The 26,112-nt window shown below is 47.6% G+C and overlaps 1 protein-coding gene across 5 annotated transcripts in view; it reads left to right on the top strand.

Annotated features, from left to right (window-relative positions):
* Window positions 1-26,112, top strand: part of NOD2 (nucleotide binding oligomerization domain containing 2) — a 275,792-nt gene that overhangs the window by 233,499 nt on the left and 16,181 nt on the right. For all 5 annotated transcript variants that reach the window (XM_063945323.1, XM_063945319.1, XM_063945321.1 and 2 more), the window contains 2 exons: window positions 518-601; window positions 10,181-10,264. In XM_063945323.1, coding sequence (XP_063801393.1) covers window positions 518-601; window positions 10,181-10,264 — 168 coding nt within the window. The remainder of the gene's footprint in view (window positions 1-517; window positions 602-10,180; window positions 10,265-26,112) is intronic.

Below are 26,112 nucleotides of genomic sequence, written 5' to 3'. Positions count from 1 at the left end.
ATCTTTAAGAGGCCCTTTCTGTTGTCATACTGTTAACTGGGTTTAGATCACAAGTTGTACGGTGTGATTGGTGTGGCTGGTATGAGTCTTACCCGGGATTCAAAATGCCTCCCTTATTGTGTATGCTCGTCCGGGCACAGTACCTAACTGGAGTCTGGAGGAGGGTCATAGGGGGAGGAGCCAGTGCACACCACCTGACCTAGTAAAGCTTTACTTTTTTGTGCCCTGTCTCCTGCGGAGCCGCTATTCCCCATGGTCCTTTCAGGAACCCCAGCATCCACTACGGACTCCGAGAAATAGAATTATCGGTAAGTAAATTCTTATTTTTGGCCTAGGGGTGCCGTGAAAAAAATTCTGATATTCTAGGGCGCCGTTATTCCAAAAACTTTGGAAACCACTGCATTAGAGCCATTCTTCTTATCACAAGTGCTTCCAGACACACTAGAAGATTATTCATAGACGTGTAATAAAATGATTGAGAATTGTTTTATTACGGGTCATTTGTTGTCTCCTGCAGGTTTGATGAAAACAAACTCCAGGACAGTGACGCCATCTCGTTAGCAGAAAGTCTGAAGATAAACCGCACCTTGAAGGTTTTAAAGTATGGCTAACTTTGGCACATGCTTCTTTGCAGTGTTATTAATGAACCTGCCACTCTTACTTTATGACCCAGTGGCTGCAGCCTATTGTTATTCCTACTGGTATTACTGTCTAGAAACGCTGTGGTCACTTATAATGAAGCAGACACATCTTCTGGTCAGCCAGAACACACTCTGAGTAACTGAAAGCCAGGGATATCTTAACCATTCTGCTGCCTCGTGGCAATATAACAGGTTGAGTATCCGTGTAAACATTATAATAGTGCATTCTAAAAACATAAATGCAGACGGAGTATATTTTCTCTAACGTCCTAGTGGATGCTGGGAACTCCGAAAGGACCATGGGGAATAGCGGCTCCGCAGGAGTCTGGGCACAACTAAAAGAAAGCTTTTAGACTACCTGGTGTGCACTGGCTCCTCCCACTATGACCCTCCTCCAAGCCTCAGTTAGAGTTTTGTGCCCGGCCGAGCTGGATGCACACTAGGGGCACTCCTGAGCTCTTAGAAGAAAGTATATTTTAGGTTTTTTATTTTACAGTGAGACCTGCTGGCAACAGGCTCACTGCAACGAGGGACTAAGGGGAGAAGAAGCGAACCTACCTGCTTGCAGCTAGCTTGGGATTCTTAGGCTACTGGACACCATTAGCTCCAGAGGGACCGACCGCATGGAACTGGCCTTGGTGTTCGGTCCCGGAGCCGCGCCGCCGTCCCCCTTACAGAGCCAGAAGCAAGAAGAAGTCCGGAAAATCGGCGGCATGAAGACTTCTGTCTTCTCCAAGGTAGCGCACAGCACTGCAGCTGTGCGCCAATGCTTCTCATACACACTTCACACTCCGGTCACTGAGGGTGCAGGGCGCTGGGGGGGGGGGCGCCCTAAACAGCAATAAAAACACCTTGGCTGGCAAAACAATCACAATATATAGCCCCAGAGGCTATATATGTGATAATTACCCCTGCCAGAATCCTTAAAAAAGCGGGAGAATAGTCCGCGAAAAAGGGGCGGAGCTATCCCCCTCAGCACACTGGCGCCATTTTTCCCTCACAGTTCCGCTGGAAGGAAGCTCCCTGGCTCTCCCCTGCAGTCTACACTACAGAAAAAGGGTAAGAAAGAGAGGGGGGGCACTACATTTAGGCGCAGTAAATATTATAGCAGCTATAGGGGACATAATTCAGTTAGTCCCTGCAGTATATAGCGCTCTGGTGTGTGCTGGCATACTCTCTCTCTGTCTCCCCAAAGGGCTTCTGTGGGGTCCTGTCCTCTGTTTAGAGCATTCCCGGTGTGTGTGCGGTGTGTCGGTACGGCTGTGTCGACATGTTTTCGGAGGAAAATTATGTGGAGGCGGAGCAGATGCCTGTAGAAGTAATGTCACCCCCTGCGGGGCAGACACCTGAGTGGATGGTTTTATGGAAGGAATTACGTGCAAGTGTCGACTCCTTACACAAAAAATTTGACGACATGCCAAATGCGGGACAGCCGGCTTCTCAGCTTGTGCCTGCCCAGGTGTCTCAAAGGCCATCAGGGGCTCTAAAACGCCCGCTACCTCAGATGGCAGACCCAGATGTCGACACGGATACTGATACCAGTGTCGACGACGATGAGTCTAATCTAATGTCCACTATGGCCATTCGCTGCATGATTGAGGCAATGAAAGAGGTGTTACACATTTCAGATTTAAACCCAGGTACCACAAAAAAGGGTATTATGTTTGGGGAGAAAAAACTACCCGTAGTTTTTCCCCCATCTGAAGAATTAAATGAAGTGTGTGAAGAAGCGTGGGCTTTCCCTGATAAAAGATTGATAATCTCAAAAAAATTACTAATGGCGTTCCCTTTCCCGCCAGAGGATAGGGCACGTTGGGAAACACCTCCTAGGGTGGATAAAGCGCTCACACGTTTGTCTAAAAAGGTGGCACTTCCGTCTCCGGATACGGCCGCCCTGAAGGAGCCTGTGGATAGAAAACAGGAGGCAATCCTGAAGTCTATATATACACACACAGGCATTATACTTAGACAAGCTATTGCGTCAGCATGGATGTGCAGTGCTGCCGCTGCGTGGTCAGATTCCCTGTCAGAAAATATTGACACCCTAGACAGGGACACTATTCTGCTAACCATAGAGCATATAAAAGACTCAGTCTTATACATGAGAGATGCACAGAGGGAGATCTGCCGGCTGGCATCTAAAATAAGTGCATTGTCCATTTCTGCTAGGAGAGGCTTATGGACTCGCCAGTGGACAGGGGATGCAGATTCCAAAAGGCACATGGAAGTTTTGCCTTATAAGGGTGAGGAGTTATTCGGGGATGGTCTCTCGGACCTCGTTTCCACAGTGACAGCTGGGAAGTCAGCATTTTTACCCCATGTTCCCTCACAGCCTAAAAAAGCGCCGTTTTATCAGGTACAGTCCTTTCGGACCCAGAAAAACAGGCGAGGAAAAGGCGGGTCTTTTCTGTCCAGAGGCAGAGGTAGGGGAAAAAGGCTGCAACAAACAGCTAGTTCCCAGGAGCAAAAGTCCTCCCCCGCTTCTTCCAAGTCCGCCGCATGACGGTGGGGCTCCACAGGCGGAGCCAGGTACGGTGGGGGGCCGCCTCAAAAATTTCAGCGATCAGTGGGCTCGCTCACAGGTGGATCCCTGGATCTTTCAAGTAGGATCTCAGGGGTACAAGCTGGAATTCGAGGCGTCTCCCCCCCGCCGTTTCCTCAAATCAGCCTTGCCAGCAACTCCCTCGGACAGGGAGGCTGTGCTAGAGGCAATTCACAAGCTGTATTCCCAGCGCGTGATAGTCAAGGTGCCCCTACTTCAACAAGGACGGGGTTACTATTCCACACTGTTTGTGGTACCGAAACCGGACGGTTCGGTGAGACCCATTTTAAATTTGAAATCCTTGAACACATACATAAAAAAATTCAAGTTCAAGATGGAATCGCTCAGGGCGGTTATTGCAAGTCTAGACGAGGGGGATTACATGGTATCCCTGGACATCAAAGATGCTTACCTGCATGTCCCCATTTACCATCCTCACCAGGAGTACCTCAGATTTGCGGTACAGAATTGTCATTACCAATTCCAGACGCTGCCGTTTGGTCTGTCCACGGCACCGAGGGTGTTTACCAAGGTAATGGCGGAAATGATGATACTCCTTCGAAAAAAGGGAGTTTTAATTATCCCATACTTGGACGATCTCCTAATAAAGGCGAGATCCAAGGAGCAGTTGTTGGTAGGAGTAGCACTATCTCAGGAGGTGCTACACCAGCACGGTTGGATTCTAAATATTCCAAAGTCACAGCTGGTTCCGACGACACGTCTACTGTTCCTGGGAATGATTCTGGACACAGTCCAGAAAAAAGTGTTTCTCCCAGAGGAAAAAGCCATGGAGCTGTCGTCTCTAGTCAGAAACCTCCTGAAACCAAAACAGGTGTCGGTGCATCACTGCACGCGAGTCCTGGGAAAGATGGTGGCTTCTTACGAAGCAATTCCTTTCGGCAGGTTCCATGCCAGAATCTTTCAGTGGGACCTGTTGGACCAATGGTCCGGATCGCATCTTCAGATGCATCGGCTAATAACCCTGTCTCCAAGAACCAGGGTGTCTCTACTGTGGTGGCTGCAGAGTGCTCATCTTCTAGAGGGCCGCAGATTCGGCATACAGGACTGGGTCCTGGTGACCACGGATGCCAGCCTTCGAGGCTGGGGGGCAGTCACACAGGGAAGAAACTTCCAAGGACTATGGTCGAGTCAGGAGACTTCCCTACACATAAATATTCTAGAACTGAGGGCCATTTACAATGCCCTAAGTCAGGCAAAATCCCTGCTTCAAAACCAGCCGGTACTGAACCAATCAGACAACATCACGGCAGTCGCCCATGTAAACCGACAGGGCGGCACAAGAAGCAGGACGGCGATGGCAGAAGCCACAAGGATTCTCCGATGGGCGGAAAATCACGTGTTAGCACTGTCAGCAGTGTTCATTCCGGGAGTGGACAACTGGGAAGCAGACTTCCTCAGCAGACACGATCTCCACCCGGGAGAGTGGGGACTTCATCCAGAAGTCTTCACACTGATTGTAAATCGTTGGGAACGGCCACAGGTGGACATGATGGCGTCCCGCCTAAACAAAAAACTAGAGATATATTGCGCAAGGTCAAGGGACCCTCAGGCGATAGCGGTGGACGCTCTAGTGACACCGTGGGTGTACCAGTCGGTTTATGTGTTCCCTCCTCTGCCTCTCATACCAAAGGTACTGAGAATAATAAGAAAACGAGGAGTAAGGACAATTCTCGTGGTTCCGGATTGGCCAAGAAGAGCGTGGTACCCGGAACTTCAAGAGATGATCTCAGAGGACCCATGGCCTCTGCCGCTCAGACAGGACCTGCTGCAGCAGGGGCCCTGTCTGTTCCAAGACTTACCGCGGCTGTGTTTGACGGCATGGCGGTTGAACACCGGATCCTAAAGGAGAAAGGCATTCCGGAGGATGTCATTCCTACGCTGATTAAAGCCAGGAAAGATGTAACTGTAAAACATTATCACCGCATATGGCGGAAATATGTTGCTTGGTGTGAGGCCAATAAGGCCCCAACAGAGGAGTTTCAGCTGGGTCGATTTCTGCACTTCCTACAGACAGGAGTGTCTATGGGCCTAAAATTAGGCTCCATTAAGGTGCAGATATCGGCTCTGTCGATTTTCTTCCAAAAAGAACTAGCTTCACTACCTGAAGTTCAGACAATTGTAAAAGGAGTGCTGCATATTCAGCCCCCTTTTGTGCCTCCAGTGGCACCCTGGGATCTCAACGTGGTGTTGAATTTCCTAAAATCACATTGGTTTGAACCACTGAAGACCATGGATCTTAAATATCTCACGTGGAAAGTGGTCATGTTATTGGCCTTGGCTTCGGCCAGGCGTGTTTCAGAAATGGCGGCTTTGTCATGCAAAAGCCCTTATCTGATTTTCCATATGGATAGGGCAGAATTGAGGACTCGTCCCCAGTTTCTCCCTAAGGTGGTATCAGCTTTTCACTTGAACCAACCTATTGTAGTGCCTGCGGCTACTAGTAACGTGGAGGATTCCAAGTTGCTGGACGTAGTCAGGGCCTTGAAAATGTATGTTTCCAGGATGGCTGGAGTCAGGAAAACTGACTCGCTATTTATCCTGTATGCATCCAACAAACTGGGTGCTCCTGCTTCTAAGCAGACTATTGCTCGCTGGATTTGTAGCACAATTCAGCTGGCGCATTCTGCGGTTGGACTGCTGCGTCCTAAATCAGTTAAAGCCCATTCTACAAGGAAGGTGGGCTCATCTTGGGCGGCTGCCCGAGGGGTCTCGGCTTTACAACTTTGCCGAGCTGCTACTTGGTCAGGGGCAAACACGTTTGCAAAATTCTACAAATTTGATACCCTGGCTGAGGAGGACCTTGAGTTCTCTCATTCGGTGCTGCAGAGTCATCCGCACTCTCCCGCCCGTTTGGGAGCTTTGGTATAATCCCCATGGTCCTTTCGGAGTTCCCAGCATCCACTAGGACGTTAGAGAAAATAAGATTTTACTCACCGGTAAATCTATTTCTCGTAGTCCGTAGTGGATGCTGGGCGCCCGTCCCTAGTGCGGATTGTCTGCAATAATTGTACATAGTTATTGTTTAATAACGGGTTATTGTTATGAGCCATCTTTTGAGAGGCTCAGTTTTGTTTCATACTGTTAACTGGATATGGTATCACGTGTTGTACGGTGTGATTGGTGTGGCTGGTATGAGTCTTACCCGGGATTCAAAATCCTTCCTTATTGTGTCAGCTCTTCCGGGCACAGTATCCTAACTGAGGCTTGGAGGAGGGTCATAGTGGGAGGAGCCAGTGCACACCAGGTAGTCTAAAAGCTTTCTTTTAGTTGTGCCCAGACTCCTGCGGAGCCGCTATTCCCCATGGTCCTTTCGGAGTTCCCAGCATCCACTACGGACTACGAGAAATAGATTTACCGGTGAGTAAAATCTTATTTTATACATACCGCACCTTCCTTGTTATCCAGCACTTTTGCTTTACTGTAAGAAGCTGTAGCAGCATATCTGACAGGTGGCATATTATTGTTCTGTGTGCTTGCTTAACGCTGCCAAATTCTGGGGCAGATTTATTAAGCTTGGTGAAGTGATAAATTGGAAGGTGATAAAGCACCAGCCAGTCAGCTCCTAACTGTCATTTTTCAAACCCAGCCTGTGACAGATCTGATTGGCTGGTCCTTTATCACCTTCCACTTTATCACTTCACCGAGCTTAATAAATCTGCCCCTCTGTGCTGATGATGCTTGGGTATGCTGGTGCTTGTAGAACTATAAGTACCTGCACACCCATGGTTGCTAGAGCATTCTAGCATCTAGGGCCCATGTGGACCTTTTGGGACCCATTAAAAATGAACACTGTGAAAAAATACTTTATTGAAATAAACACTTCTCTTAAACACTCGTTTACCAATTTATTATGCATCTAAATGGATGGTGATTGCCCTTCCTTTTTCCAGCGTTTAATAGAGAAGAAAAAAAGACATGTACATCTTTTTTTCTTTTTAAACCCTCTATTTAGGGGTGTATTCAATACCTCTCGGATCCTTTCCAATGGAAATGGGATTCAGGACGAAAACAGGGTTTGCCAGAGGAAGCTGATGTGGAGCACGTCTGCATCTTCGGCTGAGTGCTAGGCCAGCCCCCCCCCCCCCCCAAAAAAAAAAAAAACCGGCAGGTTTAGCCCGTTCCCAACAATGGCAATCTGAGTTTCTTTAGAGTCAGATTAACATTGTCGGAAACGGGGCTAAAACCTGTCGGGTTTGGCCGCGCTTCCGACAGCCAACGTGGATTCCGACAATCCATGTGGTTTCCGACAAGGCATTGAATAGGTCGGAACCCCTTCCTACCTAAACCTGTCGGAAACTGCCGTCTTTCCAACGAGACAGCAGTTTCCGACAGATTTTGAATACACCCCTTAGGGGGAAATCAGGCCAATGACCTTCTTCATTACTTGTACCCCATGTCACCTGTCTGTCTCTCTCTTCCCCTAGATTGTAAGCTCCTTGGAGCAGGGCCCTCTTCCCTCCTGTTCTCACAGCCCTCCTCACTTCTACCTCAAATATAGCTCTCTCCTACTTAGTGACTGTTCATCTCATCTCTTGTTGCCCGCCCCCAGTAGTATCGCGATTACTTCTTTGCTTCTTGACATCTCAGCTGTATTGTTTACTGAGAACTATGGTGCTAATTGTTACCTGTGCTCTGTTTTAGTTTTCTGTGATAGTAAGTTCCGTGTGGTCACGTGAATTTACTAAACACAAATCTCGTCAGTGTTGGGGCCATTCGTATTGTTTTTCCCGGCAGAGTTCACAAATACGAATGAATAGATCATTGGTCAAACACGGCTATTATTTTATACAACTCGGTAATTTACTAAGAATTCGTATTCTCAATCACTGCCGACAATAGCCAAACACTGCCGGGAAAGCATAGAATTTGTAAAAAACAAGGAGCTTTCAAACAGACCTGCTTTTTGCTGGTGTGTTCAGATAGTCATGCACGGATTAGTGAGATCCGTGCATGCTTATCTGTGTAAAAGGGTCTGAAATAGTTAAAATCATTAAAAAAAAAATTGCGTGGGGTCCCCCCTTCTATGCATAACCAGCATCGGGCTCTTGGGCCGGCTCTGGTTCCAAAAATATGGGGAACAAAAGACCTAGGGGTCCCCTGTATTTTTAAAACCAGCACCGGGCTCCACTAGATGAGAAGATAATGCCATAGCCGGGGGACACTTCTATACTGGTCCCCGTGGCCGTGGCATTACCCCCCAACTAGTCATCCCTGGCCAGGGTACCCTGGGGGAGAGGGGACCCCTTGAGCCAGAGGCTGTCCCCCCTATCCCTGGCGGTGGATGAGGGGCTGATAGCCTTTTTGTGTGTAAAAAAAGGATATTGTCTTTTGTTTTAGAATTGCAAGTCCCAGCAAGCCTCCCCCACTTGCTGGTACTTGGAGAACCACAAGTACCAGCATGCGGGGAAATAACGGGCCCGCTGGTACCTGTAGTTCTACAACAAAAGAAATACCCAAAATAAAAACATTACACACACACCGTGATAGTACAAATTTATTAAACACACTTACACACTCATACATACTTACCTACATCCCACGCCGCCCAATCACGTCCCCTTCTCCATGTAGAATCCAAACGTTTACCTGTAAAACCAAAATTCCAATATATAGTACTCACCTGTTATCCAGTGATGATCTGTCCTCTTCGTTCCTGCAGTAATCCATGGCCTTGTCAAAAATAAAAATATTAAAGTCCGATCCATGCCACTAAAGGGGTTCCATGTTTCCCCGAATGCCAGGACCCCCCGTGACTCCTGTCACTGGAGATCTCAGCAGCCAATCAGGGAGTGCCACGTCATTGCGCTCTCCTGATTGGCTATGTGCTACTAGCCTGTCAATCAGGAGTAGCACACCGGCTAGAATGGAGGATCGCTAGGCTTTGGGTGCCAAGTCTCGGTTGTAATTCTACAAGTACTAGCATTTCCAAACAATTTATGGCTACCAGTAGTGCTACATACAAACATTATGAATTCTCACTGTTTTTTTACCATTGTACTAACACCCACTGGCAGTGGTTTTGCAGGGTGCTTTTAGCATTTTGCCAAGGGATTAGTGTTATTTTTGCAGGCCCAACTCCATTAGAATATTCAGCCCCGTGCTGAACCTGCTGGAGTGTGTCACATGATGAAGGGGAATCCCATGCCCCAGGTTTTCTTGTAAAAGTGTGCCCATCCCAGCGTGCTATAGCCTGATACTGCTTACAGCTTTGCCACTTAGTTTATCTCCTCAAGAGCTTTAAGCAGCTTAGACTACAGATGGGTCCACATTTATCTTGGCTTCTTTGCTGCACCTAGGCACACCATGGTTTATTAACATAAGGCCTTCATCTATTCTTCTCAGATGCAATACAATACAGAGAACAATACATCAGGGGATTAAATCATTACAACAGGGGATTAAGTCTGACTGACTTGGCTCAATTAATCCTATTAAAGGCCAAAATGAACATGGACCCATTTGTATGAATGCCGATGCTTAGGTTACTTGTTTATGGAACACTTAAAGCATAGCAAATGCTTTCATCATTCAGACACATTTGACAAACTGTACAATGCTGGGGTGCACATATTCACAATATATAGGTAACCGCGTCTTTCTTTAAAGCGCGTTACTTCTGCATTTTGGATTCATATGCAAACAAACTCAGCATTAGGTCTTTTTACTACTGCACATATTATTTCGGAAAGTGCTATATTAGAAATGTACATTACGGCAAACATACTCCATCTGCATTGTCAGTAATAATTTTTTAAGTATTTAGCAGCTATTGCTGCCTGAGGATCTTACTGTGTACTCTTTATGGAGACATCCCGCACATACAGTAATAGGTAGTTTAACGCTGACTGTGTAGAGTGTGTTAATCTGAGAGCAAATTGTGCAGAATTTGTCATCAAAACTCAGAATCACCTGTTATGGAAATCTCACTCCTGCAGTAACCTCAACAATGGGCCTTGTTTTTGTCTTATTTCTATAGGCTTTCTAACAACAATTTCAGTTACCTCGGTGTCTCTGCCCTGGCTGACACTCTGAAGTACAACAGCATTATTACGGAAGTCTGGTAAATATCAGTTCTGTCATCTGCTAAATGATCCATTTAAACTTACATAGCTTTACCTCAAAAAAATGCTTCCCAAACACGGACCCCAACAGTTCATGTTTTCCAGATCACCTAGCAGGTGCACAGGTGTACTCATTACTCACTGACACATTTTAAAAGATCCACAGGTGGAGTTAATTATTTCACTTGCAATTCTGTGAGTAGACCTCAAAAATATGAACTGTTGGAGGTCCTTGAGGATCTAATTTTGGAACCACTGCTGTAAGACCACAAAATGGTGGTAAGATGACACTGGCTTGTTTTTATATACAGTGGTAGTCTTGGCTAATTATGTTGTGAATTATTATTTCATGGCTCCTACTAAACGCAAATCAATTATATTTACACAGTCGAGTCACATTATTATGACCACCTCCTACATTTAAGGTTGGCAGCACGTAGCCCATGAAGTATGTCACGTGTCGTGTGCTGGCTTGGTGGGTCTGCACACATATCACTCGTTGCTGTCATGGGTAAAAGGGGCGATTTATCCGAGTTGTAAAAAGGGAGGATTATCGGCTTTCGGGCCAAGAGTGGTAGTATTTCTGAAACAGCGCAGTTTGTGAGCCGTTCGCGTGCTGCTGTGGTGAAGATGTACAGTATCGTGACTGGCAACATTGCGAATAATCAACGTGGAAACTGCGGAGCACCACATGCCATTGATGTGAGAGGTGAACGTCGGCTATGAAGGTGCATGAGGGCCAACCAACACGCTACAGTGGAGCAGCTCACCGCCAAAATGATCCTGGGGGCTACCAGACGTGTGTCTAAAATGGCAGTTCAGCCCATCTAGCTGCTGTCCGAGCTCACACGGTGGTTACTCTGGCTATTAGTTGGTGGTCTTAATAATGTGATTCGACCGTGTACTTAAATATAAGGGGTGTCGTACGGCATGCCGGCGCTCGGGCTCCCGGCGCCCAGCATACCGGCGCCGGGAGCCCGACCGCCAGCATACCGACAGCGTGGCGAGCGCAAAGGAGCCCCTTGCGGGCTTGCTGCGCTCGCCATGCTGCGGGCACGGTGGCGCGCTACGCGCGCCACACTATTTTATTCTCCCTCCAGGAGGGTCGTGGACCCCCACGAGGGAGAATAGTTGTCGGTATGCCGGGTGTCGGGATTCCGGCGCCGGTATACTGTGCGCCGGGATCCCGACATTCGGCATACAGAAGACCACCCAAATATAAGTACTGTAGGTGAGTATCTCTTAATGGAAATCCTTCTTATGTGCAGGCACAACACAGTTACTTTGCTAGATGATGCCTTTTTTTAAAAACAAAAGTTAATCCATAAACACAATAATGAAAATTATGTACATCTTGATAAATACTATGATGGTTATTTGAGAAAGCAATTTACAAATGAAGTGCAAACATGATCATGTAGGTCCCTTAGCAGTTATCGTTAACCATAGGCTTGGGACTCTCACTAGAAAATTGTATACACAACACAGGTACAGTATGCGCAATCAGGTTAGGTGTCCCCTCATGCTAATGGGTGGTCAGCGATGCGATCGCAAAACAATTGCGATCGCATCACCAAGGCAGGAATTAAGGATGACCCCCTGAAGATGCAGCTATGCATATGCAGATGGTCGACCGACATTTTCGAGTCATAGCGCTCATGTGTGATGTCACGTGGCCGCCCGAAAACGGCCCGGCCACGAACTTCCTGACCTCATTCCTCCTGTGTCCCATGAGTAAAATATGATGAAAGGAAAAACCTTTTTTGATGCACAATTAGCATATATGTGCAGCCTAGTTTTAAACAAAGTTCACAAGACCATGGGGGTAATTCAGACCTGATCGCACGCTAGCGTTTTTTGCAGCGCTGCGATCAGGTCAGAACTGCGCATACGTATGCACCGCAATGCGCAGGCACGTCGCACAGATACAAAGCGGATCACCGCTCAGCGATGGGTTTGTGCGAAGAATCCATTGGCACGGGCGTTCACAAAGAGATTGACAGGAAGAAGGCGTATGTGGGTGGCAACTGACCGTTTTCAGGGAGTGGTTGGAAAAACGCAGGCGTGTCCATGCATTTGCAGGGAGGGTTCCTGACGTCTGTTCCGGTCCCGGACAGGCTGAAGTGTTCGCAGCAGCTGAGTAAGTCCTGGGCTGTGCAGAGACTCCACAACATTTGTTTGTACAGCTCTGCTACACGTGCGTTTGCACATTTGCAAAGCTAAAACATACTCCCCTATGGGCAGCGACTATCTGTTCGCAGCGCTGCAAAAAGACCCTAGCGAGCGATCAGGTCTGAATTAGGCCCCATGAGAGAAGCTTCTGAAAATGTGTAAAAAATTACGGCGCTCATATACTGTAGGTACATGAAATCCACATTAACACAGTAGCACAAAATGTGTACAACCTTTTGATAAAAGTAGTTTCAGACACGGAATTCTCTGGTGTCAAACATACTTTTTCTCTTTTCACAGATAAGTTCTGCTTGTATGCATGTAATAAGAAAAAAAACTTAGTGCAACACCATATAACAATGTAAACAAATATTTAATCCTCCATAGCACTCACATAAAAACATGAATTGTAAGATTGTAAAAACACAGTGTTTCCTAACAGGACACAAAGGTGAATAACGACAGCTTAAACATGGGCGATCTCACGAATACCAGCAGATTCTTAAATCAATGTTTGAAAATCAGATGTCCCAAAGGTCTCCAGCATGCCAACCTTAGTCCATTCAGGGGTCCCTGATAGCCACCTTGCTTAACGCGTTTCGAACCAAAGGTGAAGGTTTTTCCTCAGAAGCATGGACGACTGTGTGGCTTGAGGCATGTATATACCTCATTCAATTTAGAAACAAGATTAAATCTCCACCCCCTCACTTCCTGTCATGCTGGGCGCCAAGCAGGAAGTAGCCTGCCCATTACATAAAATTAACATATATTACCACCAAAAACAAACAGGGAGAGTTTAAGGCTCATTTAATATATTAAAGAAGTCCACAGAGTGTAAGAACTTTCTGTGTATAAACTAGTAAAAGAAACCGGCCGTCCTATTAACTTTGGCAATATGAAGCCGCGGTTTGCTTTCCACCGCATTCCAAAAGACCGGAACTGTGTTCCAGACAGCGGAAGACATCCTACGTAGCGCTTCTGTATCTTTAAACTCCTGTGGGCAAATCCTGAATGCGGAAGATGTAGTAAGCATCAGGATTAGGGACCGCATTACTTAAAGAACCTTTCATTTAGGATGATGATGATCCATCGATATAAACATTCCCATTATTCGGCACTCCAGCATTTCACAGGGAGTGCAGGCGGGTGCATATAAAACAGAAAAAAACAAAAACATATAATTAAAAAACACACATGAAATATAAAATATATATAAAAAATGAAATAACTACATAAACCAGCATTAGTAAAATAACCTGGAACTTTCTCCAATCTACCCTTTTGATGAGACTGAAAAAAACTAATCCAATCTCACCTCCCACGTCCTCTTAATAGCTAAATACCTGACTGCCAAGTCTTAAGCTGGGTATACACTTTTTTCTCCAGCTTGAGCCCCATACATGCTGTGCTAGAAGTATCTTAGTGTGTACTGGCTTCTATGGGATCGGGAGGTCAGGCCGACAAATATTAAACCGCACATTAGATGCGACCTCCTGATCCCAACCATTGTACAGGCTTTATAAGCTGTTTATTGGATAATGGTCCTGCAATGGACCTGCATACACACCTATACAATCGTCTACCCGTTCAACTGATATCAGGTGATCAGGCCATAGATTGTATAGATGTGTACCCAGCTTTATAAACAATAAAACCCACCCTCTGCTTCTTCCCTCACACTCTGCGTATGATACATTGCCAAAATGGAAAAAATAATTTGCTACTTACACGACTAGGGCCATTGGATTATAATACACCAACAGTCCAAAGCCCCCAGCTCCCATGGATTACCTTAATCCTAACCGACTCCAACAACAACCCAACCTAAGAGGCTTAATATTCCCTTCGCCACAGAAATGACTCACCTCACCTCTCTCTAGAGGCACTTTTCTGTTCACACTGCCTCCTGTCCTCTCCGCTCACCTCAACTCTGGACACTTCCTCTCACTAATGCATGCAAGAGTTCTCCCATGCAGCCCAGCTGCTCTAGAACTCTATTTCTCCCTAGCAGACTCTCTTCCAGTATCCTGTCAGCCCTCGTCATAACTCATTACTCTTCCCCTCTGACCTCCCACCTACTCTCTTTCCCAGTTCACCCTCTGTTTGCATTCCTCCCTTTGGACTGAAAGCGAAAAAGTACGTTTGACACCAGAGAATTCCGTGTCTGAAAGTTGGAGACCAATTCTTGGTTTTTGGACTTCCCTTTTATCAAAAGGTTGCACACATTTTGTGCTACTGTGTTAATGTGGATTTCATGTAACCTATATGAGCTTTTAAGGTCAGTGTCCTCTTCCCTTCTCTTCTATTTCTAGTACTATCCTTGTTACTACTGAGCTCCTATTCCTCTGTCTCCCATCCCCCACCAGTGACTGATACTGTGTGGGATGCACCTGTGGGGCACAGGGTCAGTAAATACTGCTTTTTCTCTGACGTCCTAGTGGATGCTGGGACTCCGTCAGGACCATGGGGAATAGCGGCTCCGCAGGAGACAGGGCACAAAATTTAAAAGTTTGACCACTAGGTGGTGTGTACTGGCTCCTCCCCCTATGACCCTCCTCCAAGCCTCAGTTAGGTTTTTGTGCCCGTCCGAGCAGGGTGCAATCTAGGTGGCTCTCCTAAAGAGCTGCTTAGAAAAAGTTTGTTAGGTTTTTTATTTTCAGTGAGTCCTGCTGGCAACAGGCTCACTGCAACGAGGGACTTAGGGGAGAAGAAGTGAACTCACCTGCGTGCAGGATGGATTTGCTTCTTAGGCTACTGGACACTAGCTCCAGAGGGACGATCACAGGTACAGCCTGGATGGGTCACCGGAGCCGCGCCGCCGACCCCCTTGCAGATGCCGAATAGAGAAGAGGTCCAGAAACCGGCGGCAGAAGACGTCTCAGTCTTCATGAGGTAGCGCACAGCACTGCAGCTGTGCGCCATTGCTCTCCGCACACTTCACACCAGCGGTCACTGAGGGTGCAGGGCGCTGGGGGGGGCGCCCTGGGCAGCAATGTAATATACCTATTCTGGCTAAAATATATCACATATAGCCCCTGGGGCTATATGGATGTATTTAACCCCTGCCAGGTTCCAAAAAAACCGGGAAAAGAAGCCCGCCGAAAAGGGGGCGGGGCCTATTCTCCTCAGCACACAGCGCCATTTTCCTGCCCAGCTCCGCTGCGAGGAAGGCTCCCAGGACTCTCCCCTGCACTGCACTACAGAAACAGGGTAAAAACAGAGAGGGGGGGCACTTATTGGCGATATTTATAATATTTGAGCTGCTATAAAGGGAACACACTTATTAAGGTTGTCCCTATATATATTTATAGCGCTTGGGTGTGTGCTGGCAAACTCTCCCTCTGTCTCCCCAAAGGGCTAGTGGGGTCCTGTCTTCTATCAGAGCATTCCCTGTGTGTCTGCTGTGTGTCGGTACGTGTGTGTCGACATGTATGAGGACGATGTTGGCGTGGAGGCGGAGCAATTGCCTGTATTGGTGATGTCACCCCCTAGGGAGTCGACACCAGAATGGATGGCTTTGTTTATGGAATTACGGGATAGTGTCAGCACGCTACAAAAGTCAGTTGACGACATGAGACAGCCGGCAAACCAGTTAGTACCTGTCCAGGCGTCTCAGACACCGTCAGGGGCTGTAAAACGCCCTTTACCTCAGTCGGTCGACACAGACCCAGACACTGACACTGAATCCAGTGTCGACGGTGAAGAAACAAACGTATTTTCCAGTAGGGCCACACGTTATATGATCACGGCAATGAAGGAGGCTTTGCATATCTCTGATACTGCAAGTACCACAAAAAGGGGTATTATGTGGGGTGTGAAAAAACTACCGATAGTTTTTCCTGAATCAGAGGAACTGAATGAAGTGTGTGATGAAGCGTGGGTTACCCCAGATAGAAAACTGCTAATTTCAAAGAAGTTATTGGCATTATACCCTTTCCCGCCAGAGGTTAGAGCGCGCTGGGAAACACCTCCTAGGGTGGATAAGGCGCTCACACGCTTATCAAAGCAAGTGGCGTTACCGTCTCCTGATACGGCCGCCCTCAAGGATCCAGCTGATAGGAGGCTGGAGAATACATTAAAAAGTATATACACACATACGGGTGTTATACTGAGACCAGCAATCGCCTCAGCCTGGATGTGCAGTGCTGGCGTGGCTTGGTCGGAGTCACTGTCTGAAAATATTGATACCCTGGATAGGGACAGTATTTTACTGACTATAGAGCAGTTAAAGGATGCATTTCTTTATATGCGAGATGCACAGAGAGATATTTGCACTCTGGCATCAAGAGTAAGTGCGATGTCCATATCTGCCAGAAGAAGTTTATGGACGCGCCAGTGGTCAGGTGATGCGGATTCTAAACGACATATGGAAGTATTGCCGTATAAGGGGGAGGAATTATTTGGGGTCGGTCTATCGGATCTGGTGGCCACGGCAACGGCCGGAAAATCCACCTTTTTACCCCAGGTCACCTCCCAGCAGAAAAAGCCGCAACCTTACAAGCAGACTCAGGGGCGGTGGGGGGTCGCCTCAAACATTTCAGCGCACAGTGGGCTCACTCGCAGGTGGACCCCTGGATCCTGCAGGTAGTATCTCAGGGTTACAGGTTGGAATTCGAGAAGTCCCCTCCTCGCCGTTTCCTAAAGTCTGTTTTGCCAACGTCTCCCTCCGACAGGGCGACGGTATTGGAGGCCATTCACAAGCTGTATTCTCAGCAGGTGATAGTCAAGGTACCCCTCCTACAACAGGGACAGGGGTATTACTCCACGCTATTTGTGGTACCGAAGCCGGACGGCTCGGTAAGACCGATTCTAAATCTAAAATCTCTGAACCTGTACATACAAAAATTCAAGTTCAAGATGGAGTCACTCAGAGCAGTGATAGCGAATCTGGAAGAAGGGGATTTTATGGTGTCCTTGGACATCAAGGATGCTTACCTTCATGTTCCAATTTGTCCTTCACACCAAGGGTACCTCAGGTTCGTGGTCCAAAACTGTCATTATCAGTTTCAGACGCTGCCGTTTGGATTGTCCACGGCACCCCGGGTCTTTACCAAGGTAATGGCCGAAATGATGATCCTTCTTCGAAGAGAAGGCGTCTTAATTATCCCTTACTTGGACGATCTCCTGATAAGGGCAAGATCCAGAGAACAGCTGGAGGTCGGAGTAGCACTAACCCAAGTAGTGCTCCAACAACACGGGTGGATTCTGAATTTTCCAAAATCCCAACTGATCCCGACGACACGTCTGTTGTTCCTAGGGATGATTCTGGACACTGTTCAGAAAAAGGTATTTCTTCCGGAGGAGAAAGCCAGGGAGTTATCCGATCTAGTCAGGAACCTCCTAAAACCAGGAAAAGTATCTGTGCATCAATGCACAAAAGTCCTGGGAAAAATGGTAGCTTCTTACAAAGCGATTCCATTCGGCAGATTCCATGCACGAACTTTTCAGTGGGATCTGCTGGACAAATGGTCCGGATCGCATCTGCAGATGCATCAGCGGATAAATTTGTCCACAAGGACAAGAGTGTCTCTGCTATGGTGGTTGCAGAGTGCTCATCTGTTAGAGGGCCGCAGATTCGGCATACAGAACTGGGTCCTAGTGACCACGGATGCCAGCCTGAGAGGCTGGGGAGCGGTCACACAGGGAAGAAACTTCCAGGCCGTGTGGTCAAGCCTGGAGACGTCTCTTCACATAAATATACTGGAGCTAAAAGCAATCTACAATGCTCTAAGCCTGGCAAAACCTCTGCTTCAGGGTCAGCCGGTGTTGATTCAGTCGGACAACATCACGGCAGTCGCCCACGTAAACAGACAGGGCGGCACAAGAAGCAGGAGGGCAATGGCAGAAGCTGCAAGGATTCTCCGCTGGGCAGAAAATCATGTGTTAGCACTGTCAGCTGTGTTCATCCCGGGAGTGGACAACTGGGAAGCAGACTTCCTCAGCAGACACGATCTGCACCCGGGAGAGTGGAGACTTCATCCAGAAGTCTTCCACATGATTGTGGTCCATTGGGAAAGACCAATGGTGGACATGATGGCGTCCCGCCTCAACAAAAAAACTGGACAGGTATTGCGCCAGGTCAAGAGACCCTCAGGCAATAGCTGTAGACGCTCTGGTAACACCATGGGTGTACCAGTCAGTGTATGTGTTTCCTCCTCTGCCTCTCATACCAAAAGTACTGAGAATTATACGGCAAAGGGGAGTAAGAACGATACTCGTGGCTCCGGATTGGCCAAGAAGAACTTGGTACCCGGAACTTCAGGAGATGCTCACGGAAGATCCGTGGCCTCTACCTCTAAGACGGGACCTGCTTCAGCAGGGACCGTGTCTATTCCAAGACTTACCGCGGCTGCGTTTGACGGCATGGCGGTTGAACGCCGAATCCTAAGGGAAAAAGGCATTCCGGAAGAGGTCATCCCTACCCTGGTAAAAGCCAGGAAGGAGGTGACTGCACAACATTATCACCGCATTTGGAGAAAATATGTTGCGTGGTGTGAGGCCAGGAAGGCCCCGACGGAGGAATTTCAACTGGGTCGATTCCTACATTTCCTGCAAACAGGATTGTCTATGGGCCTCAAATTAGGGTCCATTAAGGTTCAAATTTCGGCCCTGTCGATTTTCTTCCAGAAAGAATTGGCTTCAGTTCCTGAAGTCCAGACTTTTGTAAAAGGAGTACTACATATACAGCCCCCGGTTGTGCCCCCAGTGGCACCGTGGGATCTTAATGTAGTTTTGGATTTTCTCAAATCCCATTGGTTTGAGCCACTCAAATCGGTGGATTTGAAATATCTTACATGGAAAGTAACCATGCTACTGGCCCTGACTTCAGCCAGGAGAGTGTCAGAATTGGCGGCTTTATCGTATAAAAGCCCATATCTGATTTTCCATTCGGACAGGGCAGAACTGCGGACGCGTCCTCACTTTCTGCCTAAGGTGGTTTCAGCGTTTCACCTGAACCAGCCTATTGTGGTGCCTGCGGCTACTAGCGATTTGGAGGATTCCAAGTTGCTGGACGTTGTCAGAGCATTGAAAATGTATATTTCAAGGACGGCTGGAGTCAGAAAATCTGACTCGCTGTTTATACTGTATGCACCCAACAAGCTGGGTGCTCCTGCTTCTAAGCAGACGATTGCTCGTTGGATTTGTAGCACAATTCAACTTGCACATTCTGTGGCAGGCCTGCCACAGCCTAAATCTGTCAAGGCCCATTCCACAAGGAAGGTGGGCTCATCTTGGGCGGCTGCCCGAGGGGTCTCGGCATTACAACTCTGCCGAGCAGCTACGTGGTCAGGGGAGAACACGTTTGTAAAATTCTACAAATTTGATACCCTGGCTAAGGAGGACCTGGAGTTCTCTCATTCGGTGCTGCAGAGTCATCCGCACTCTCCCGCCCGTTTGGGAGCTTTGGTATAATCCCCATGGTCCTGACGGAGTCCCAGCATCCACTAGGACGTCAGAGAAAATAAGATTTTACTTACCGATAAATCTATTTCTCGTAGTCCGTAGTGGATGCTGGGCGCCCATCCCAAGTGCGGATTGTCTGCAATACTTGTACATAGTTATTGTTACAAAAAAATTGGGTTGTTATTGTTGTGAGCCGTCTGTTCAGAGGCTCCTACGTTTGTCATACTGTTAACTGGGTTCAGATCACAAGTTGTACGGTGTGATTGGTGTGGCTGGTATGAGTCTTACCCGGGATTCAAATCCTTCCTTATTGTGTACGCTCGTCCGGGCACAGTATCCTAACTGAGGCTTGGAGGAGGGTCATAGGGGGAGGAGCCAGTACACACCACCTAGTGGTCAAACTTTTAAATTTTGTGCCTGTCTCCTGCGGAGCCGCTATTCCCCATGGTCCTGACGGAGTCCCAGCATCCACTACGGACTACGAGAAATAGATTTATCGGTAAGTAAAATCTTATTATTTTCTACTTCTCCTCCTCCTTCCCAAGGAAAATGTCACACCAGCCATCCCATCAACTCCTCCATTCCCTTCTTGTACTTGGTTGGATTGATTTGTTAACCGTTATCAAAACGAAGAACTGTACTGGTGCATATAGGGAGAATTCAATTATTCTGGGCGTATAATTTTCCTATCTAAGCGGGACTTTTTTAGACACCTAACAATTGTCACTGTTCAGTTGTTATTTGGGCGCACATGCATATCGCGTATGTTACGCCCAAACAGACCGAGTTTAGACGCCTAAAACGTCTAAAGCCGTCAAAACTCCCATTGGGAGGCCCAAAGTGCAGAGTTTGCACACATTTTCTCGCACCTGAGGAGGCTGCGAGAAAAAATGTCTTCCATAGCTGCCCGCACGGCAGAACAATTGAATTGCTGTCATCGGGTGCCATGTAGTGGCAGCTGCGAATAAAACAATTGAATCGGAACCATAATGTTCATCAGAGTAAAATAACCCCCTGATAGTTCTAGATGTAATTTATTTTGATACTATAGACCAAGTTATTAATCCAAAAAAACAATTAAGTGCTACCTACCACAGACACAAGTACAAAGTTATTACCAAAGGAAAGATGAGAGTGTCCATAACTGGTGCACACTGAACACATTGAAATGCACAACAAACAAGTTTAAAAACTCACAAAATGTAGAAGACTTTTAATAATGGCAGCCTGTATGTAGATTCCATGAATATGAGTCACGTGGTGCTGTTGTGACTATTGGGTATATTCAATTGAAGCCGCTTGCTGGAGCCGGGTGGATGCTGCTGTGAGCGGCGGCTGTGACACATCCTCCAAGTACGCTGCGGTAGCGCTGCTCTCCCCCGTCTGCCCGCGGCTCGCCCCAGTCTCCCCGCTGGTCTCCCCCCTCTCCTCCTTTCGGCTCCCTCATCTCAATCTGACTGTTTTTAAAGTGGGATTGAGATGGTCGAAAAGGAGACCAAAACGGTTTTGGCCGCATTTTAAACAGAAGCACGCGGATCGGCAGCTATTCTGCCGATCCACGTGCTTTTCGACAAGTTGAATTCCTCGACTTGTCGAATAATTTGGTGCTATATTGAATAGGTCGGAACACCTTCCATCTAAAAAAGTAAAAAACTGACGTCTTTTCTGACAGACGGCAGCTTTTGACTTCAATTGAATATACTCCTATAGCTCCTCGTGTCAGACGTGACTTGTTCACTGTTGGAAGAAAAGTTTGTATCAGTCCCAATAAGAAAACCACAATGATTGCTGCACACATCTGCTCTGTGTCACTGCTTTGGGTGTGACCATCAGTGGATCATAACGGGCAATATTGAGCATAGAGGTAATACTTTGTACATAAATCTATCTCATGCTACTAAGTAAAACAGTGTTTGATACATTTGACTTTATATTCAGTCACTGGCAGTGGCATAAAGGCTTGTTGTACTTTTCATGGGTGGCATTGTATAGACGCAATAACTACATTTTACCAAAGCACCAAATACGTCATCTATGTATCTTACATTTAGGAAATAAACCCATGGGCCTGATTCAGAGATGGACACAAAACAATAGCAGCTACGACTAGAGTATAAATAGATACCGCCTGCCGGCCTCTGTGATCCCAGGCTGCGTCCTAAGATAAAGCCATTGGATCACTAGCGAGAACAAGGTTACTCAGAGATGTCCATCTCACATCATAGCTGAGGCCAGTAATTCTGCATCGTTCTGTGGGCCTAAGTCAGCATGGAACGCTGCTGCGACAGCGTTCCATGCTGATGCCCAGAACAGTGTGTGCGCGCTCTCACATGTGCAAACTCCTCTGCCTGACTGACAGGTAGAGGCGTTCATGTGGCTGCATGACGTCACACACAGCCACTGCAAGCCAAAAGATGGCGGGTAGCCATCTGCCTTCGCGGCTAGGCTTCGTAGGCAGAGGGTGACCCTAAACATGCGAAAGCATCGTTGTTGTGAGATGCTTTCGCATGTTTGCAGGGGGTGGGGGCAGGACCTGGCATGTGTGGCGGACTTGCCCTGTGCTGGGTATCCTTCCGCATGTCACAGTAAACAGTTGTTCGCACATCTATAACTCATGCTGAATTAGGCCCAGTGTCAGATGTTGCAGCCTCTGCCAAAAGCTCTCAGACAATTTACCCTCATCCAAAGTCACTGAGGTCTCATCTTGCAGCCAAGTTAGCCATAATTATAGGCACCCGGGACATTTCAGCACTTACCAGCATTCATGGAGTCTTGGTTAATTGGCCAGGGGGTGGCACTTAAATTTTATTGTATTATACTTTATTTCTATATTAAGCCAGTGGTTCCCAAACTTTTTTGATTCACGGCGGTTTTGAGTACCAGAATTTTTTTTCACTGCACCCCTAGGCCAAAAGTTTCTTATTAAGAAATTTACAAAGAAATATTAAATGAAGTAAATTATGTTTATAGACAAGATTTGCTCCCGGAGCCGCGCCGCCGACCCCCCTTGCAGATGCCGAAGATGGAAGAGGTCCGGAAGCAGGCGGCAGAAGACTTTTCAGTCTTCCTGAGGTAGCGCACAGCACTGCAGCTGTGCGCCATTGTTGTCAGCACACTTCACACAGCGGTCACGGAGGGTGCAGGGCGCTGGGGGGGCGCCCTGGGCAGCAATGTATAATACCTTTTTATGGCTAAAAAATACATCACATATAGCCCTTGAGGCTATATGGATGTATTTAACCCCTGCCAGATCTCACAAACTCCAGAGAAGAGCCCGCCGAAATAGGGGGCGGGGCTTATTCTCCTCAGCACACAGCGCCATTTTCCTGCTCAGCTCCGCTGTGAGGAAGGCTCCCAGGACTCTCCCCTGCACTGCACTACAGAAACAGGGTAAAACAGAGAGGGGGGGCACTTTTTTTGGCGATATTACTATATTTAAGCTGCTATAAGGATACAACACTTATATAGGGTTGTTCCCATATATATTATAGCGCTTGGGTGTGTGCTGGCAAACTCTCCCTCTGTCTCCCCAAAGGGCTAGTGGGGTCCTGTCTTCAATAGAGCATTCCCTGTGTGTCTGCTGTGTGTCGGTACGTGTGTGTCGACATGTATGAGGACGATGTTGGTGTGGAGGCAGAGCAATTGCCGGTAATGGTGATGTCACCCCCCAGGGAGTCGACACCGGAATGGATGGCTTTGTTTATGGAATTACGTGATAATGTCAGCACATTACAAAAATCAGTTGACGACATGAGACGGCCGGAAAACCAGTTAGTACCTGCCCAGGCGTCTCAGACACCGTCAGGGGCTGTAAAACGCCCTTTACCTCAGTCGGTCGACACAGACCCAGACACGGACACTGAATCTAGTGTCGACGGTGAAGAAACAAACGTATTTTCCAGTAGGGCCACACGTTATATGATCACGGCAATGAAGGAGGCTTTGCATATCTCTGATACTACAAGTACCACAAAAAGGGGTATTATGTGGGGGGTGAAAAAACTACCTGTAGTTTTTCCTGAATCAGAGGAATTGAATGATGTATGTGATGAAGCGTGGGTTAACCCAGATAGAAAAGTGCTAATTTCAAAAAAGTTATTGGCATTATACCCTTTCCCGCCAGAGGTTAGGGCGCGCTGGGAAACACCCCCTAAGGTGGATAAGGCGCTCACACGCTTATCAAAACAAGTGGCGTTACCGTCTCCTGATACGGCCGCCCTCAAGGATCCAGCTGATAGGAGGCTGGAAACTACCCTAAAAAGTATATACACACATACTGGTGTTATACTGCGACCAGCCATCGCCTCACTGACTGAAAATATTGATACCCTGGATAGGGACAGTATTTTACAGACTTTAGAGCAATTAAAGGATGCTTTTCTTTATATGCGAGATGCTCAGAGGGATATTTGCACTCTGGCATCGAGAGTAAGTGCGATGTCCATATCTGCCAGAAGAAGTTTATGGACACGACAGTGGTCAGGTGATGCGGATTCCAAACGGCATATGGAAGTATTGCCGTATAAAGGGGAGGAATTATTTGGCGTCGGTCTATCGGATTTGGTGGCCACGGCAACTGCCGGGAAATCCACCTTTTTACCTCAGACCCCCTCCCAACAGAAAAAGACACCGTCTTTTCAGCCGCAGTCCTTTCGGTCCTATAAGAAGCGGGCAAAAGGACAGTCATATCTGCCCCGAGGCAGAGGAAAGGGTAAGAGAGGGCAGCAAGCAGCTCCTTCCCAGGAACAGAAGCCCTCCGCGGGTTCTGCAAAGCCCTCAGCATGACGCTGGGGCTTTACAAGCGGACTCAGGAACGGTGGGGGGTCGACTCAAGAATTTCAGCGCGCAGTGGGCTTGCTCACAGGTGGACCCCTGGATCCTGCAGGTAGTATCTCAGGGTTACAGGTTGGAATTCGAGAAGTCTCCCCCTCGCCGGTTCCTAAAGTCTGCTTTGCCAACGTCTCCCTCAGACAGGGCGACGGTATTGGAAGCCATTCACAAGCTGTTTTCTCAGCAGGTGATAGTCAAGGTACCCCTCCTACAACAGGAAAAGGGGTATTACTCCACGCTATTTGTGGTACCGAAGCCGGACGGCTCGGTAAGACCTATTCTAAATCTGAAATCTTTGAACCTGTACATACAAAAATTCAAGTTCAAGATGGAATCACTCAGAGCAGTGATAGCGAATCTGGAAGAAGGGGACTTTATGGTGTCCCTGGACATAAAAGATGCTTACCTGCATGTCCCAATTTGCCCTTCACATCAAGGGTACCTCAGGTTCGTGGTGCAAAACTGTCATTATCAGTTTCAGACGCTGCCGTTTGGATTGTCCACGGCACCTCGGGTCTTTACCAAGGTAATGGCCGAAATGATGATTCTTCTGCGAAGAAGAGGCGTATTAATTATCCCTTACTTGGACGATCTCCTGATAAGGGCAAGGTCCAGAGAACAGCTGGAGGACGGAGTAGCACTAACCCAAGTAGTGCTGCAACAACACGGGTGGATTCTGAATTTTCCAAAATCTCAGTTGACCCCGACAACACGTCTGCTGTTCCTGGGAATGATTCTGGACACGGTTCAGAAAAAGGTGTTTCTTCCGGAGGAGAAAGCCAAGGAGTTATCCGAACTTGTCAGGAACCTCCTAAAACCAGGAAAAGTGTCTGTGCATCAATGCACAAGAGTCCTGGGAAAGATGGTGGCTTCTTACGAAGCAATCCCATTCGGCAGATTCCACGCACGAACTTTTCAGTGGGATCTGCTGGACAAATGGTCCGGATCGCATCTGCAGATGCATCAGCGGATAACCTTATCGCCACGGACAAGGGTGTCTCTTCTGTGGTGGTTGCAGAGTGCTCATCTGTTAGAAGGCCGCAGATTCGGCATACAGGACTGGGTCCTGGTGACCACGGATGCCAGTCTGAGAGGCTGGGGAGCGGTCACACAGGGAAGAAACTTCCAGGGAGTATGGTCAAGCCTGGAGATGTCTCTTCACATAAATATACTGGAGCTAAGAGCGATTTACAATGCTCTAAGCCTGGCAAAACCCCTGCTTCAGGGTCAGCCGGTGTTGATCCAGTCGGACAACATCACGGTAGTCGCCCACGTAAACAGACAGGGCGGCACAAGAAGCAGGAGAGCAATTGCAGAAGCTGCAAGGATTCTTCGCTGGGCGGAAGATCATGTGATAGCACTGTCAGCAGTGTTCATTCCGGGAGTGGACAACTGGGAAGCAGACTTCCTCAGCAGACACGATCTACACCCGGGAGAGTGG

This window comes from Pseudophryne corroboree, chromosome 11 (assembly GCF_028390025.1).
Source record: "Pseudophryne corroboree isolate aPseCor3 chromosome 11, aPseCor3.hap2, whole genome shotgun sequence".
Lineage (NCBI taxonomy): Eukaryota > Metazoa > Chordata > Amphibia > Anura > Myobatrachidae > Pseudophryne > Pseudophryne corroboree.
This window is presented reverse-complemented; position numbering and strand designations above follow the sequence as displayed.